General features: G+C 47.9%; 1 protein-coding gene across 5 annotated transcripts in view; it reads left to right on the top strand.

The window, feature by feature from the left end:
• HHAT (hedgehog acyltransferase) overlaps positions 1–16,485 on the top strand; it is a 174,308-nt gene that overhangs the window by 73,717 nt on the left and 84,106 nt on the right. For 4 of the 5 annotated variants that reach the window (XM_079761620.1, XM_079761624.1, XM_079761623.1 and 1 more), the window contains one exon: positions 13,314–13,349. The exons of the other annotated variant lie outside the window; for it this stretch is intronic. In XM_079761620.1, coding sequence (XP_079617746.1) covers positions 13,314–13,349 — 36 coding nt within the window. The remainder of the gene's footprint in view (positions 1–13,313; positions 13,350–16,485) is intronic. 5 annotated transcript variants of the gene reach the window in all.

Here is a 16,485-nt window from a genome sequence, read left to right as displayed (position 1 = left end):
CAGAGCTTCCCTCGTGCCCAGCGGTATGGTGCTTTGTTCATTCATGGATTCTATTACTCATATGTGTTAGTGCAGCCGTTGTGTCCAGCTCACTGAGCTTTTGGAGGCCAGGACCTGCCATGCCGTACTTGTGTTGCATTTGGTATTTTGCTTTAATATAACACACGCCTGTTTTTAGTAAGAGCCTTGCTGTCCCCAGTGGGGTCTGAGGAACAGCAGCATCAGCCAGTCCTGGGAACGTGTGAGAAATGCAGGAGCCTGGGTCCCACCCCAGACCTACTGAGTCAGAATTTGCCTCTTAACGAGACCTGCTACACATTAAAATCAGAGAGGCACTGAACTGGGCTAGATGACTCCTCCGGCTCCTCCTCCCTAACATGCCTTGACTGTAGACTCCCTGGACGATGGCCACATGTGACTGTAAGGTGCTTGAGTCTTCAGTAATCCACATTCACATGGGTCATAGGGACTTCCCTGGGAGCTTTTACTGATGCCTGGCACCTCCACCATATGAATGGCCTGTCCTGGCTCAGGCTTCAGACTCTGCTAAAATCTCTTAAACAAGCAGCAGCTGGACTCAGCATGCCCCAAACCTTTATATATAGAAAACCATAAAGACTCCCCCCAAAAACTACTAGAGATAATAAACAAATACAATAAAGTTACAGGGTACAAAACGAATATAAAAAAATCTATTGTGTTTTTTTAATATACTAAGAGCAAACTATCAGAAAGAGAAATCAGGAAAACAATTCCATTTACAATTGCAACAAGACAATAAAATACCTAGGAATCAACTTAACAAAGGAGGTGAAAGACCTGTACCCTGAAAACTATAAGAAATTGTTGAAAGAAACTGAAGAAGACACAAAGGCATACAAAGATACTCTATGCTCATGGATTGGAGTAATTAACATTGTTAAAATGTCCATATTATCCAAAGCAATCTATTTCTTCAATGCAATCCCTATAAAAATCCCAATGGCATTTTTCAGAGCAAAGAAGTCTAATATTTGTATAGAACCACAAAAGACTCTGAATAGCCAAAGCAATCCTGAGGAAAAAAAAGAACAAAGCCAGAGGTCTCACATTCCCTGATTTCAAACTATATTACAGAGTTATAGTAATAAAATAGTATGGTATTGGCAGAAAACCAGACACACAGAACAATGGAACAGAATGGAAAGCCCAGAAATAAACCTGCACATAAATGGACAACTAGTTTACAACAAAGGAGCCAAGAACATGCAATGGAGAAAGAAAAGGCTCTATAATAAATGGCGTTGGGAAATCCGGAGAGCTACATGCAAAAGAATAAAACCAGACCACTATCTTACACCATACACAAAATTAACTCTGAGTGGATTAAAGACTTGATTGCATATAAGATCTGAAACCATAAAATACATAGAAGAAGACAAGCACTAAGCTTTGGACACCAATTTTAGCGATGTTTTTGTGAATTTGACTTCAAAGGCAAGGGAAACAAAAACAAACAAATGGGACTACATCAAACTAAAAAGCTTTCACACAGTGAACGGGACCATCAATAACGACAAAAAAGGCAACCAACCAAATGAGAGAGTACATTTGTAAATGATATTTTGATAGTGGATTAATATCCAAAATATGTTAAAAAACTCATACAACTCAACAACAACAGCAACAACAAATCTCTTTTAAAAACAGGCAACAAAAAGAGAGGATGTGGAGAAAAAGGAACCCTTGTATGCTGTTGGTGGGATTGTAAATTGGGGTAGCCACTATGGAATACTGTAGGGATGTTTCTCAAACAATTAAGAATAGAGTTACCATATCAATTCCTTGGTTGGGTATTTATTCAAATAAACATCAATTTAAAAAGACATATGCACCCTTATGCTCATTGCAGTATTATTTAGAATAGCAAAGATAAGGAAACAGCCTGAGTTTATCAACAGATGAATGGATAAAGAAGATGTGACACATATATACAATGGAATACTAATGAGCCATAAAGAGATGAAATATTGCCGTTTGCAACAACATGGATAGACCTTGAGGGTGTTATGCTAAGTGAAGTAAGTCAGATGGAAAAGGATAAAAACTGTATGATTTCATTCATATGCGGAATATTAAAAAAACACACAAGTGAACAGACAAATGAAAAAGAAACTCATAGATACAGACAACAGATTGATGGTTACCAAGGGGTATTGGGGGCAGACGAAATGGGTAAAGGGCGTCAGATGTACAGTGATGGACGAAACTAGACCTTTGTTGGCGATCATGCAATCGAGTACACAGATATCAAATTGTACGATTGTACACGTGGACCTTATAAAATGTGATTAACCAATGTTACCTCAATTAAAAAAGGAAGAATCTTCCGGCACACTCAACCACTCCCACTTCGCAAATGGAACACTGCTCCTGGGACCCGACCGCCTTGCTGGCAGCGCCCACCAGAGAGCTGAACCGGGGGTCCTGCACCCAGTGCTGCCGATGCCTGTCTGACCACAGCCGGCAACTGAGCCGATGGAGGCTTTATTTTCTGTAAAGCATTTGGCATTCTGAATTATTAGTCTTGCACATGTAAGTTATTTTAAATATGGGGTACCAATAGTTAGATAGAAAACCACTTCTCTGTTTTTCTGAACAAAAGGTGTGTGTGCTTTCTTACTGAGTTTCGAGTTTCCTTTTTGTAGCCACGATCACGGCCCTGGAGAACCACACCTCATGCACCTTGACTGGGCGGGGGGAATGCGGCCGAGCCAGTTGCCTGCGTGGAGATGTTTGCATACGGAGTTGAGTGTAGAAATAATTCACATCACGTTGCTGCACAGCTTTAATGAATACAGAAAAAACTAGCCAGGTAATGCATTATTAAAGGCACACACGGCAAAGCTTCCTTGTATACAATTTGAGCGTGAACTTATTAGCATTTCAGGTTGATATCACTTTTAGATTTAATTAGATTTCAGGCTTCAATCGATTTAGTAAATGAATTTCTCACTGCTTAAACGGTGTAATATGCCCTCGACAGTAGCTTTTCATCACTCTCTTCTCATTCCCTCACGCGCCCAAGCAGATCTCCGCTTCCGTCTTGGATTCAAAACCAGAGGCTATTTTCCAAAGCTACTGCGCTGTATAAACGTAGTCTCTTCCGTGCTTACAGACACGGGGGCCACGGGGAGGGTTATTTTTTATCCACGTTGTCTGACATGAATACATTTGCCACCAGTAAGTTTAACTGATGCGTGATGATAACAACACTAGCCTCTGTTTCGGTGGCCCTTGGGCACCGGGAGTCTTTGTACTGTTGTTTTGCCATGAAGTCCACAAACCTCTGTTCCTACTGTGATGAGAGCATTGGGACTATTCAAATGGTGGGAAATTAAATTAAATGAGTCAAGCCATATTAGTGATTCTCAGGATGAGCTGGGCAGTAATTTAGCGATGTTCCACGTTTGTTTAGAAGTGTGGAGAGAATGCTTCTCTGAGCCATGGGAGGAGCTTAACCCCATGTTACTGCTTCCTGCCTGCAGGAACTTAAGTCAGCGGTGGGGCCACCCTGACTTCATCCGTGAAGTGGGGCTCCTGTGTGTTTGTGGGGTTAGGGAAAGTGGTGTGAAAATAGGTCTCTTTCTGATTATGTGTAATAACCATGATCCAGATAAGTAATGTTTATAATACAAAGTGGGAGAAGTGATATTATCTGATGGGTGTTTAATTTCTGAATGAACTAGGACCTCCGATGAAGGACAGCTCAATGAAGGAAGTTTCTTTTTTACTCTGTTGTACTGTACATCTCCAAACGAATTGCATTTTGAAAGTTCAGTTGGAAAGGGGATTAAAGACACAACAAGCAAAGTAGGATATATAAGTACAAATCCATTGCTGTAATATAAATCTATTTCGATAGTATAGGGGTAAACCCATTTGGCCACAGAGCAAAAGCTGTGTTCAGAATGCTGTGAATTCACAATTCCAGGGGGTGGGGTGGGGGAGGGGATTTAGTTAAGAAGCACAGTCCAGAGACAAAATGGCATTGTGGCTGATTTACAGGCTCATCTCCAAGGACATGGCTACTTTTTTATATTTTACTCTTGCAAGACTCAGCATGGGCTAGGTTATATACGAGATCCGTGAATTAAAAAACACATAAAAGCAGCCTTCTGGTTTTCCACCTGCGCATTATCCATTTAAGGAATGACAACCCTGTTATTAACCCCAGTCCTGATTTCTTCCAAAGGGGAGCATGGAAGAGTGCTAGACTGCCATGGAATGCTAGTCCCAGGGCCTTCTTTAATCTGGGACATTCCCACAGCCTTTCTTTACGATGTTGAAGAGTGCGGGTGTCCCTTATTTAACGCAACGGTCCCCATCCTGACTTTGGGTGATGTTTCCTCAGGATTCGATTCAGGTTATGCATTCTGAGCAGGAATGCTGCATAAGAAATGTGTCCTTTATAGGGTCTCACCTCTGGAGGCACGATTGTGTCCACCTGTTCTCATTGTGATGTTAATTTTCATCAACTTGAAGACTAGACCGAACACCCTTCAGTATAGTCTCATTTATTCCTTGTATAGTTACTTTTTTTTTTTTTGCCTTGCAACTAATCAGTTTTCTGTGGGAGGCACTTTAAGACCATACAAATATCGTTTTCTTTTTCAAAATTTCCCCCTCGTATATGGAAATCCTGCCCTGCCAGCCACCCTTCTTTGTCCCTGAAGTGCCTATAAATAAATTCATGGCTGTCCACACGCCAGTTTCCTTTAATGCTCAAAAAGAGAATAAATTAGAATCTTTAAGATCCTCTTCAGCTTTAAAATTCTCTAGTTCTGAAAATTGAGGTAGGAATTTTATGCTCTTGAATTAGTATTCTCACATATTTGTCCTTCCCATCAACCTTATGAATTCTGTTCTTGTGAAATAGGCACTTTGCATAGGTTATCTTTTAAAATAATTTCTTATCCTTCCAAATTATCCCTAATGATAGAAGTATTATCAGGATGTTAATGAATACAGTTGCTAGCTATATCATAGAGACACGTAGACACAAAGTATTCTCACACTAAGGGAAATGAATCTCTATAGCAGCCTGTTAAAGGACGTATTTCTGAATTCCTCCTAAGACGACATGAATGAATGCTTACCCATAATGAAGCCACTCCAATCAGCTCCTCATTTCTTCTTCATTCATTTTGAAGGATTGTTCTGGAGATGTTGAAAGTGCCATTCACATTATTAATAATTAGAGCTTTTATCTAGAGACTGGGTGCCTTTCTAAGTACTCTGTCTTCAGCCCTGTGTCATCTGCTAGACCAGGGTGGGACTGATTGAGTGTCCATTTGAGTGGATGGTCAGGGTCCACACACACCCCTTCATTTAGGAGCGGTGTTTCCTATACATCCCACCAGCTTCTGAGGTTGTCCGTTAACAATTATAATTCATATCTAACAGTACCCTTTCTGTAGTTTCCATCCCTCGAAAGTTAGAGCTTCTGCAAACTCGAGAGTCATGGGTGTTCAACTCAGGTATCACTTCCTATCATCCATCATCTGAGGGCAAGCCTTTTGATTCTCCTCCTGTTGGCCTCTGTGACATGCAGACAGGTGTCCCTGCTCCCTGTCACTGAATCCTGCACAGGCTGCTAGCCTAAAGGGAAGCTTGATTTGCTGGTTATGTTATAGTTTTGAAAGCGTCTTCGGCTTTCTTCAACAAGCAGGGGAAATCTGCCTCCGAAGAAATGTGAAAGGGAGGGATAATGAACTTTCCAGTCCCTCTCAACCCAAAGCCCTATAATTATTTTAAATAGTTTCCATTGGATAGTCTTTATTCCTATGATGTGATTTTTTAGGTTTTACTCCTACGAAGTCCAGATCTTGGGGCAGAGGGAGGGAGAAGACAGAAGGGAATGGGGCTGCCATGCCGGGCACCTGTGTGGCTCAGGAATAGCTTGAGAATCAGCTCAGATGGCAAGGCAGCCGGTCTGTGAGCAGAGGGAGGGGCTCGGGAGCAAGGGTGAGAACAAAGTAGGTTACAGAACTGTGAGGATGCGGCAAGGGAGGCGATGCCCAGAATTGGGTGATGCTTCAAAATAATGAAGAGCAACCAGGAGGGGTTTTTAGCGATGGAAGCGGATCAACACCATTTCCTGTAGAGACACAGAAGAGCTATTTGAGTTCTTTCCTGGCCTTCGAATGCCTGCCTTTCGTTAAAGAGGGCTCATCCCATGTCACTTCCAGGTCCCTGTCCTCAGTGGTCTAGAGAGAGCCACTCCCTTGGGAAAGGCGTTACCTCACTCACTCTTACTTCAAACCAGCCGCGTGGGCGTATCCGTAGGAGGCACAGTCCTTGAAGATTTTTCCATGTCCTGTCTTGGAGCCTCTACTAACCACTGAGATACAAAAGGAAGCCAAGAATCTTATGAGCCCATTTTAGCAAGAACAGTAACCCAGTTTCAGTCCGAGATGCGTCTGAAACAGTTTTGAGATCTGGTCACCAGTACCATGGCCCCCTAGTCAGTCCAAGTTTGGCGTCTGAGCTTTGCTCCCCGAAGCCTGATAAAGGGGACTCCCAGGCTCATAGGCTACTCAGGACTTCGAGTTACGTTGGGCCGGAATGGACCAAACAGTGTTTTAGACGAGGGAAGAAAAAGTGACTTGTTAAGCCAGGAGGAAACTCCTGGCCTTCAGCATTTTCTAAAGAAAGAAAAGGTACCTCTGAGCATTTCAGCCACTGCAGGTACTCTTCCAGAAGGAATGCCCACAGGTTAAAGTGAATCAACATGCCTCTACTGATTTCCTGGGACATCTCCATTTGGAGTTGAAACGCCCTTCCTAGACTTGGTTTCCCAGAGCATTCTCTAGGGGAGAGCCCCATGGACATGAAGACTGGGACTCTCACATCACCAGAGAATGCCCTGCTCACCACGAGCCCGTGTTTTGGCTGAATCAAACATCCCAGAGGACTTCCCAGGCTTGTCATCACTGCGTGTCCTCAGGGAAAACTCCTTAATGAGACTATTAGTCAAAACGAATGTTCTCACCCAGGGAGTGAAACAGCCACCCCTGACCTGATGGTAGGTTATGCTGGAAATCTGAATTGAGGCCCGCGGCATTTAACCTGGGTATCGCGTCTTCATTTCTGTCCAGTGTAGGCTCAGTAGGGAGGGTGGAGACTTTATCTACTAAGAAAAATGCTCCACAGTGATTTTCACTTTCCATTTGGAAAAATGCTTAAAGTATGAAATTACAAAGCCAATATTTTCACGCCGGAAGACAAAAATAACACATTGGGAGGAGCACGAGGCAGAAAACAAAACAAGACAAAAACTCCCCAATAAAACAACAGAACCCAGCCAGTATGTGTTTGAGCTTCTTCTTTATGCAGCCATCTCACCGACCTTGCCCAAAGACACCGTTCTTAGGAGGTTAAGTGAAGTCCTTGATTGGAAGAAGGAAGAAATGGGAGGTCCGCCGTGACCTTCGGCCCTGCTGGCTCAGGCCTGGCTCAGGCCCCTCAGGCCGCTTTCGGCAGGACCACCGCCATCTCCCACACCTGGCCTTCCCACCTCACGCTGCCCCTCCTCACTGTGTCACGGAAGCTAGGTGTGACTTTCTAGAAGGCAAATCTCCGTCCAGCCATTCCTTTGCTTAAATGGGTTTAATGGCTCCCCAGTGCCCTTAGGATGAACTGTAAACTTCCCGTGACATACAAGCATGTTCGGAGAGGCAGTATGAAGGCAGCGCTGACCCCTGTGGGCTCTGAGCCGCACTTCCTGGGTTAGGGTGTCGGCTCAGCCCCTTTTCCAGCTGAGAACCCCGAGGTGAGTTATTGACCTCTCTGGGCTTCAGCTGCCTCCACTGAAATGGAGACCGAGTAATGATACAATCCTGCCAGGGCTGCTGGGAGGACTAAATGAGGTCTAACACATACTGAACACCCAATAAACATTTACGATTACCATGATTATTTCTGCCCTGCTGTCAGTTGACCTCTGCCCTATGCCCTTGCCCTCAGTCATACCCAACTATTTACAGATACCTTCCCACCCCCACCTCCCCAATGAGACGTATTTCCTCTTGTCTCTGCTTTGTAGGCTGCTTCCTTTGTCTGCAGTGTCATCACACACACACTCCCTCCCTCACACACACTCATCTGTCTACATCCTCTGTATTCATCACCTCATCCTTGGGCCAACTCTTCCGCAACCTTCAACGCTCAGCTCAGGTCAAGGCTCCTTTACTCCAAACAGCCTACCTGGATGTCACTCTCCCCACCTCACAGGTTCCCATGCTCCACGTCTTCCTCTGACCAATCATTGATCACACAATGCAGTAACGGCCTGTTCACTTGTAGGTCTTTCCTTGGCACCACCCCTGCCCTGCGCCCCCCCCCCGCCCCACCCCTCCGTCAGTAAAAGAGGGATGACAACTTGATCATTTCTATATACTCTCTGCTCACAAATGCTGGATGCATGGGCAGATGGATGGATGGAGGGATGGGTGCATGGATGGATGGAGGGATGGGTGCATGATGGATAGATGTTATCAAGGGAATCTGATCTAGTGACAGGAAACTTCCCAAGGCAGCCCATTTGGTTATAATCACAATCGCACTAAATCTACCTGAAAATGCAATGACTCCATCGTGTTTTCTGATCCATTGCTTGTCTATATTAAACTTACCTGGTTTCCTGTGTCATCCCCTCAAACAGTATGGTTTCAGATCCCCTCCTTATCCTGGTTGGTACCCTCTAAACATTCTCATCTTTGTCAGTCTCTCTTTGAAGTAGGCTCTGAAACTGAGAGTGACCCTCCAGGTGTGGGGTGTAGTGAGCACAAAGATACATAATCAATCCTTTTGCATCTCTATTAGTGTGGACAAATGCTGGCATTTTTTAAATGCCCCACAACACTATGAGTTTGGCAGCCCACTAATGGGATAAACAGTCTGGAGATGAAGCCTGTGAAGGTTGTAAATGGAAGTTGAGACAAGGATTGAGATCTGAATGTGGAACTTCATGTAAATACTGTCCCGCATGTGTCACGCTCGGCAGCCATAACAGCTGTGGATCGAAAACTTAGCTCACTGGTTGTGTGGCATGTGCAGGTTCTGGCCCCAGTTTATTGCCTCTTGTAACTTCAGCTCCCAAACAGCCAAGGTCAGCCTGGGGAGAAGGACCAGGACTCTGAGAGGCAGTCAACCTGGAAGAGCAGAACAAATCCTGGGACCTACTGTGGGTTCTGGTCTGAGTTCTGCCACGGACATGCTGTGTGGGCCTGACCCCTCCTCTGTCAGAGGGGCTGCTAAACTCCGGGATATGCAAGTGTGTGGCTCCGTGAGTAAACATATGCTCCGCCCCATCTTGTCAGGCGCCAGGAGCCTAATTTTGATGCACTGTGAGGCTCTACCAAGAATAGCAGTCATCATCCTACATAATAAAATGGTAATATGTAAATTACCATCACTCCGCTACGCCCACGATTGGGCCAGCAGGAGGCGCAGGGGGTGGGACTCAGGGTGGCTGGGGTAGCTGATTGGGCCAGAAGGACGCTGAGCTCGCGGCGCCTCTGGCGCCGCGAGCTCAGCGTCTGTACCATGGCTGCCGGAGGCTTTCGGAAGGCCTGGGGCGCCTGCGGACAGCCAGCCGGACAGGTCCCCCGCGATCAAAGGCCAAAGCGGGGGACCTGGCCGCCTGTCTGCTCCGGCGCAAGGCCTTTCGAAAGCCTCCGCAGCGCCGGAGGCTTTCGGAAGGCCTGGGGCGCCTGCGGACAGCCAGCCGGACAGGTCCCCCGCGATCAAAGGCCAAAGCGGGGGACCTGGCCGCCTGTCTGCTCCGGCGCAAGGCCTTTCGAAAGCCTCCGCAGCGCCGGAGGCTTTCGGAAGGCCTGGGGCGCCTGCGGACAGCCAGCCGGACAGGTCCCCCGCGATCAAAGGCCAAAGCGGGGGACCTGGCCGCCTGTCTGCTCCGGCGCAAGGCCTTTCGAAAGCCTCCGCAGCGCCGGAGGCTTTCGGAAGGCCTGGGGCGCCTGCGGACAGCCAGCCGGACAGGTCCCCCGCGATCAAAGGCCAAAGCGGGGGACCTGGCCGCCTGTCTGCTCCGGCGCAAGGCCTTTCGAAAGCCTCCGCAGCGCCGGAGGCTTTCGGAAGGCCTGGGGCGCCTGCGGACAGCCAGCCGGACAGGTCCCCCGCGATCAAAGGCCAAAGCGGGGGACCTGGCCGCCTGTCTGCTCCGGCGCAAGGCCTTTCGAAAGCCTCCGCAGCGCCGGAGGCTTTCGGAAGGCCTGGGGCGCCTGCGGACAGCCAGCCGGACAGGTCCCCCGCGATCAAAGGCCAAAGCGGGGGACCTGGCCGCCTGTCTGCTCCGGCGCAAGGCCTTTCGAAAGCCTCCGCAGCGCCGGAGGCTTTCGGAAGGCCTGGGGCACCGGCGGACAGCCCGCTGGTGCACCAGGTGCATGATTAAATCATGCACTGGGCCTCTAGTCTTAATAATAAACCATCAGGGCTGCATCAGCCCAGGCACAGTCCGCTAATTTGCTGGTGGTTATCAGACAAGAACGCTGCTGTGGGAGTTGGAATTCACTCTGAGAGATGCTTCCTGAAAGGCACTAAAACAGGAAGCCTGAGGCCAGATGGAACCTTTAAGGTCACGCATTCCAGTTTCCTATCTATCTGATGGTTCATTCTCCTCTAAACACCCTTTTAGCTCAGGCTTGCACTCATCCTGGATGGGTAATGCACTGCCTCGTTAGGGCCTTGTGACTTGTTAGCAAGTTCCTTATCCGTATATCAAGCCGGAATCCACTTCCCATTGCTGCTGTCCATTGATGTTCAGACAACAAAACTTTCATATCACTTACACATGCAAAAGATTTCCTGTTTTTAATTTCTGGAATGAGCCAAGAATTATATGCACAGGATTGCTTATGTGTCCAAATAAGGACATCTGGCTTATGTGTGGACTGGTGGTGGGAGAGATTGTTTTCTTAACAGTTTGATAGGCATCTTATTTCAGAGGTGAAGCCGCATTTCTATCTGTTGGTGTTGATCGTATGTATTTACATGTAAAAGTTGATGTATTAAATAACTACCTTTGAGTTGTTTTGTCTTCAGACTGCGGTGTACAGTGAAAACTGCCAGAGCAGACAGAGGCATGGTGCCTCAGGACCAAGTATCATTCACACGTTGATTCACTCAACAGGTATTTACTTTTATTTTTAGAGAGAGAGGAAGGGAGAGGGGGAGAGAGAGAGAGAGAGAGAGAAAGAGAAACATTTATGTGAGTGCGAAACACCAATTGGCTGCCTCCTGCACATCCCTGCCGGGGATGGAGCCTGTAACCCCGGCTTGTGCCCTCACCAGGAATGGAACCAGCAACCTTCTGGTGCATGGGAGGATGCCCAACCAACTGAGCTACACCTGCCAAGGCAACCTATATTTCTTGAGGATTTGCTTGGTGCCCTCAAGGAGTTTGCAGTCCATGAAGGGAGAGGATGTTGGATGTTGATCACGCTGTATGGGAAAATCTTGTTGACTTTGCCATTCTTTGCTAGGGGTTATGTGCTGTGCATTGCTGACTTCCCACTACCTGGCACATTGGAAGCACGTGGTAAATATTGGTTAAATGCGTCAGTGGCTGGATACATGAAGGGAATAAGCAGTCTTTGGCACTTGGTACGCTGAGCTAGATCCCGACTCCTCAATACTAGCTATGTGGCTGGGGATAAGGACATGTGGCTTTATAAAACAGGAACCTATCTTGCAGGGTTGGTTGTGAGGATTAAAAGAGATACTGTACAGAGTGCCTAGCACAGAGCCTGGTATACAATTCTAGAAAGAAAGAAGGAAGGAAGGAAGGAAGGAAGGAAGGAAGGAAGGAAGGAAGGAAGGGAGGAAGGAAGGAAGGAAGGAAGGAAAGGCTTATTTCGTTCCTAGTCTAGCTCCATCTATCTGTACAGGAAAACGAATAAGAACATATTTCTAGAAACTTCATTGGTTTGCTCATGTTTAAAGACACGGCCTCACAGCAGAGCCCCACCCCCGAGCCCTTAGGAAGGAGTTGAAATCAGCTTTACCCTGGCGAAGAGGAAACCCAGGGTCTCACTCGAGGAAGAGAGAAAAGTGCTGGAGGTGGGTGGTAGTGATGGTTGCACAACAATGTGAATGTACTTAAATGCCCCTGAACTGAATATCTAAAAACGGGAAAGTGGTAAATTTTATGTGAGGCTTTGTTTCTCTGTTCTCACCTGCCGCATGTCTATGATCTTCAAATAGATGCTTGGGGACATAAAAGAACCTTGCCATTTAAAGACACCCCACAAGGAATCCTGTTTTAATGTCAGTTGTCTCCTGCCATATGTCCGGTGGGCTGAGGTGCCGGGCAGGCTGGGTGCTCCTGGGACATGCGTAGGGGTGGAGCCGGGGGCGAGGGAGAGTCAGACCCCACTCCAGGGTGAATTTCTGTGCCCAGTGCTCATTGTCCGTAGAGAAGGCATTAACTCAGGCTTTACTCAGGCAGATCACTAGCTCAGGAGGCCAGTCTGGTGGGGAGGCGGGGGGGGGGGGGGGGGGCACACAATCATTGCTCTTTCTAGAGACTCAGTAAATTTAGTGGCACCCAGGGAAGGCTGTGGCTGAAAGCCTCCCCGTGCCCCCAGGGCTTACTGGGTGCCTGGTGTGAGGCCCCGCTCAATGGGAGACGCACCAGCAGGTCCGGGGAGCTGCTCTATTCCCACTCCTCGGCCGAGCCAGGTGGGGACTGGGCTGCTCTCCCTGGTGGAAAGCTGCAGGGACTTTGGCTGCGAGGAGCAGGGAGCACCACAGCGGAGCCTTCCCCACTCCTGTGTGGCTTCCCTTTGGCCAGTGTGGTTTCAAGTATATTTAAATATGTTTTATTTATTTTTGAGTAAATGAACATCTGAGACAACTAGTGTGACAAAAGGACTCACCTATTGGAAAAATGGAAGGTACCTGGGCCATCCACGCCCGGGGCCTTAATTTCTAGAGGGAGCGGAGACTTGCCGACACGTTGGCCACCAGAGAGCAGTGGTTCTGCATCAGCGTCGGCCTGGGGGACACGTCCAGGTTCATCGCTGGGTCTGAGGCGGGGCCTGGGGACCTGCATGTGCAGCAGGTTCCAGGTGACGCTGCTGGCTGCTCCAGAGGCCATCCTTGGAGAAAAGCTATGACAGAGTAATCCTTTTATTCACCACGCTCTGAATGTAAATTATGTGGGGGTTTTTTGTGTTGTTTTTTTTTCCCCAAGTTCCCCATTTCTGTAAATATCTCCCATTGATATGATTGTCTGTGTCTCCTTTGAACAGGTATTTTGACGTTGGCCTCCATGACTTCTTAATCAGGTAAGCCAGGAGTTTTTGTTTTCGATATCACTGAGGAGCATGTCTGTCGGGGAGGGCTGACAGGAAAATGAAATCCTCGTTCCGGATCTCGATAAATGCGGGCAGCTGTACGCTTGTCAAGAAAACAGCACGGGCACTCTGTTCTCCTGTGCCTCCCAGAATCACACGAGATTATCCTTCACAGACAATCAGAAGGAATTTCATGTCTAAAGAAAGGGGTTTATATCTGAAGTGACGGTTACACAAGAGCTTGAACAAGCTTGAGTCCACCCACTGGGCATCTGGAAAGACAGACAGAAGAACGCCAGCTTGTATTCATGTATTAAACAGCCCCCTTCGCCAGTTTCCCCACCGAGTTTAAGCTTTTTAAATGGAATCTGTTGGTTGCTTTACAGTCATAAGGTAATTGAAAGATTACAGATGGCAGTTTATATCCTAGCTTATTGGTGATTATTACCAGAGGTGGCTTATGGAGCATATTGGTTCCAAGTAGCTAAATCAAACAGAGGTTAAAAGGAAATATACCAGAATATTAACAATGTTGGTAAGAATATGCCTGAGATTTTTTTTCTGCTATCAACTTTTGGTATATTTTCCAGATTTTTATTTTATTTTATATATTGAGCATGCATTCGTCTAACAGAGGTGAAAATTATCATTAAAATGCCTGTCAAAAATATACGTGGGAAGCAATAATGGTTGTGGAAGGAGTGTAAGCTGAAGATTAGAAGGAAACCAGAAATCATGTTGAGTGATGAGCTTTCTGCAAACGTGTGGCTCTAAATGCGAATTAATTCTGACTGAGAGTCTGCTCTTAAATAGTCTGCAAACCCCGTGTGACTTCTGGGAAGGGGGGATCAGTTCTCCGCCCGCGTGACCACCTCCCTGTGGATGAGATGCTCTCGAGGGGAAATGGACATAATCAGCATTACCTTTATCCTAAACGACAGCATTGCCTCTGTGCTGGATTACACATGGTGGTGTTCCACGAAAGGCCAGAGTACCTCGTCCTTTCTCCAGGGCCTTGTCCTGGGCTGCGCCTTGAAATCCCCTCCCTGCACCCCAGACCCAAGGACGATGGGCTCTCCTGGCTTTCTCCAGGACGTTGCACATAGTGTGTGAACCGCTCCCCGTGACACATCAAGGGTGTAAATGCATTTTAGCAGGAGGGATAGAGGACCGGGCGTCCCAGGAATTCCGTATGGGAAGTGATGAGGAACAGCTGTCAGGGTATGTGCTGCAGGGAGCAGGCCGGATTTTCGAGTTCATGTCTTTGGTGCTCTGTACGACTGCCGTGCTGCTGTTCTCATCGCTCCTGGTCGTGGATGCAAGCTTGTACTTTCCTTACGTTCTCTAGTACCTTCCTCGGGGGCAGGGAACTTGTCCTAATCACCTTTCTATGATGACACGGTATAGTGTCAACTTCAACAGATATCTGTGGTAGGGGTCAATAAATGAAACGGGGCAAAAAGGACAAGGAGGGTGAGGATTAATAAGAAGCCATTTAGTCATTTATTCAACAAATAATTGAGCCTGCCACGTGCCGCTCACTTGGACATATCCTGGAATACCGTCAGGAGAAAAGCAGACTTTTGATTTAGAGCTTTCACAGAGCTTGTCCTCCCAAGGCTGTGGAGTGCGACTGGAAGCGGGGAGGCGGCGTGGTCTCCCTCTGGACCCTCCTTCCTTTCCTCCTGGGCTCCAGCCCTGTCTTGTCAGGTGGGGAGGAGGGAGGAGTGGTTAAGTCCCTGTAATAAACGGGTGCTGGCATCTTCCCGCCCTTCTTCGTGGGTGCTGGTGAGATGTCCTGTCTAACTAGTCACCTTACTGCGTTCTGTGAACCAAGCACTGGGAGGGTAAGGCTTCTTTCGGCCCTGCCGCCGCTCGGCAGTTTCCTCTCCCCTGGTCTGGTACGCCGAGCAGATGACATGGTCCTTGCTCATCCAGTTGGGGAGTGAGAGATCCGTCTCCCCTTCTTGCAGCCATGCCCGGTGTCTGTGACCAGGTCTCTTCATCCTCCCTCCCATCGAAACCGGACACAACGGGCCCAAGGCCGCCTGTCACTACGTGAGCCAAATGGAGCAGAGACAGGGTTGAATCATATATGAGCGTTTATTCCAATAATGCCGGCAGGATGGGGACCCTGGAGATTCTGCTCTCACCCCCTTGCCAGTTGGTTAGTTATGGTTATAGACACGTGAGGGAGAAGACAGCTACGTGCACTGCCAGTGTAACAGGGAAAGGGGAGGGGAGGGTCTGTGGTCCGGCCTTCGGGGGTTCGAAGTCCGATAACAAGGTGGCTAATCTTGTACGATGTTATAAACAGCTCAGCCCGCTCCTGGGACCGGAGGATGGTCAGCGTTCCTGAGAAAAACTCCCGGAGCCGGTCAGGGTCCGGGCACCACAACCAAATCAAAGCGTGTCCTGTCCTTGGTCTGTTCTCGAATGTATTTCTTTTCTGAGTCCTGGACCCATCGCGGCATCTTACCTTTTTACAGCCTTGCTTCATCCTCCAGATTCCCAGGGTCCGTAAGAAAATGTCTCATCTATAGTTAGTAAAGCGAATAATTATTAGACAACTGTGGCTCTATTATTAGACAACTTGGCTCTATTCTTATTACCATGAGAGCACACCTCACTAAGCCCCTCCCCCTGCCATCTGCCCAGCTGAGGAGGAGTGGGGAGGTGGCTCCTGGGAGCAGTCAGACCGCCCTCTCTCTTCCAAGTCCCGGATGAGGTGGGAGGGGTGTCACCTCTTTATTTGCAGCCCTCTCTAGAAAATGGGTGCTTTCCGCTCCCAGTTTGGGAGGCCGAGCCTGATGGGGACTGAGCGCCTTCTCGAGAATGCAGTTGGGTGGGCCTGTCCCTCTCCTTCTGTATGAGTGCCCTGCAGGCTTCTCCTTTTCCTTCGTGCTTGAAAACCTCATGACATCCAGGACGGCATTTTCTTTAGTACAAGTGTCTTGAATGTTGGAACCCCTTGACCCCCGCCCTTTGGCCCCACCGTGCTTCATCGGCACCTGAACCTGAGCGTGCCCGGAGCGGCAGCCAGATGAGATGCAGGCGGATGGCGCTAAGGGGTGTGGCTCTCCTGTCGGGAGCTCGGGCGGCGGTTGCAGAGCACAGCCCCTCGGGT

The sequence above is a fragment of the Cnephaeus nilssonii genome (assembly GCF_951640355.1).
Source record: "Cnephaeus nilssonii genome assembly, chromosome: 21".
In the NCBI taxonomy this organism is placed as follows: domain Eukaryota; kingdom Metazoa; phylum Chordata; class Mammalia; order Chiroptera; family Vespertilionidae; genus Cnephaeus; species Cnephaeus nilssonii.
The sequence above is the reverse complement of the archived record's forward strand: the minus strand, read 5'-3'. Positions and strand labels throughout refer to the sequence as shown.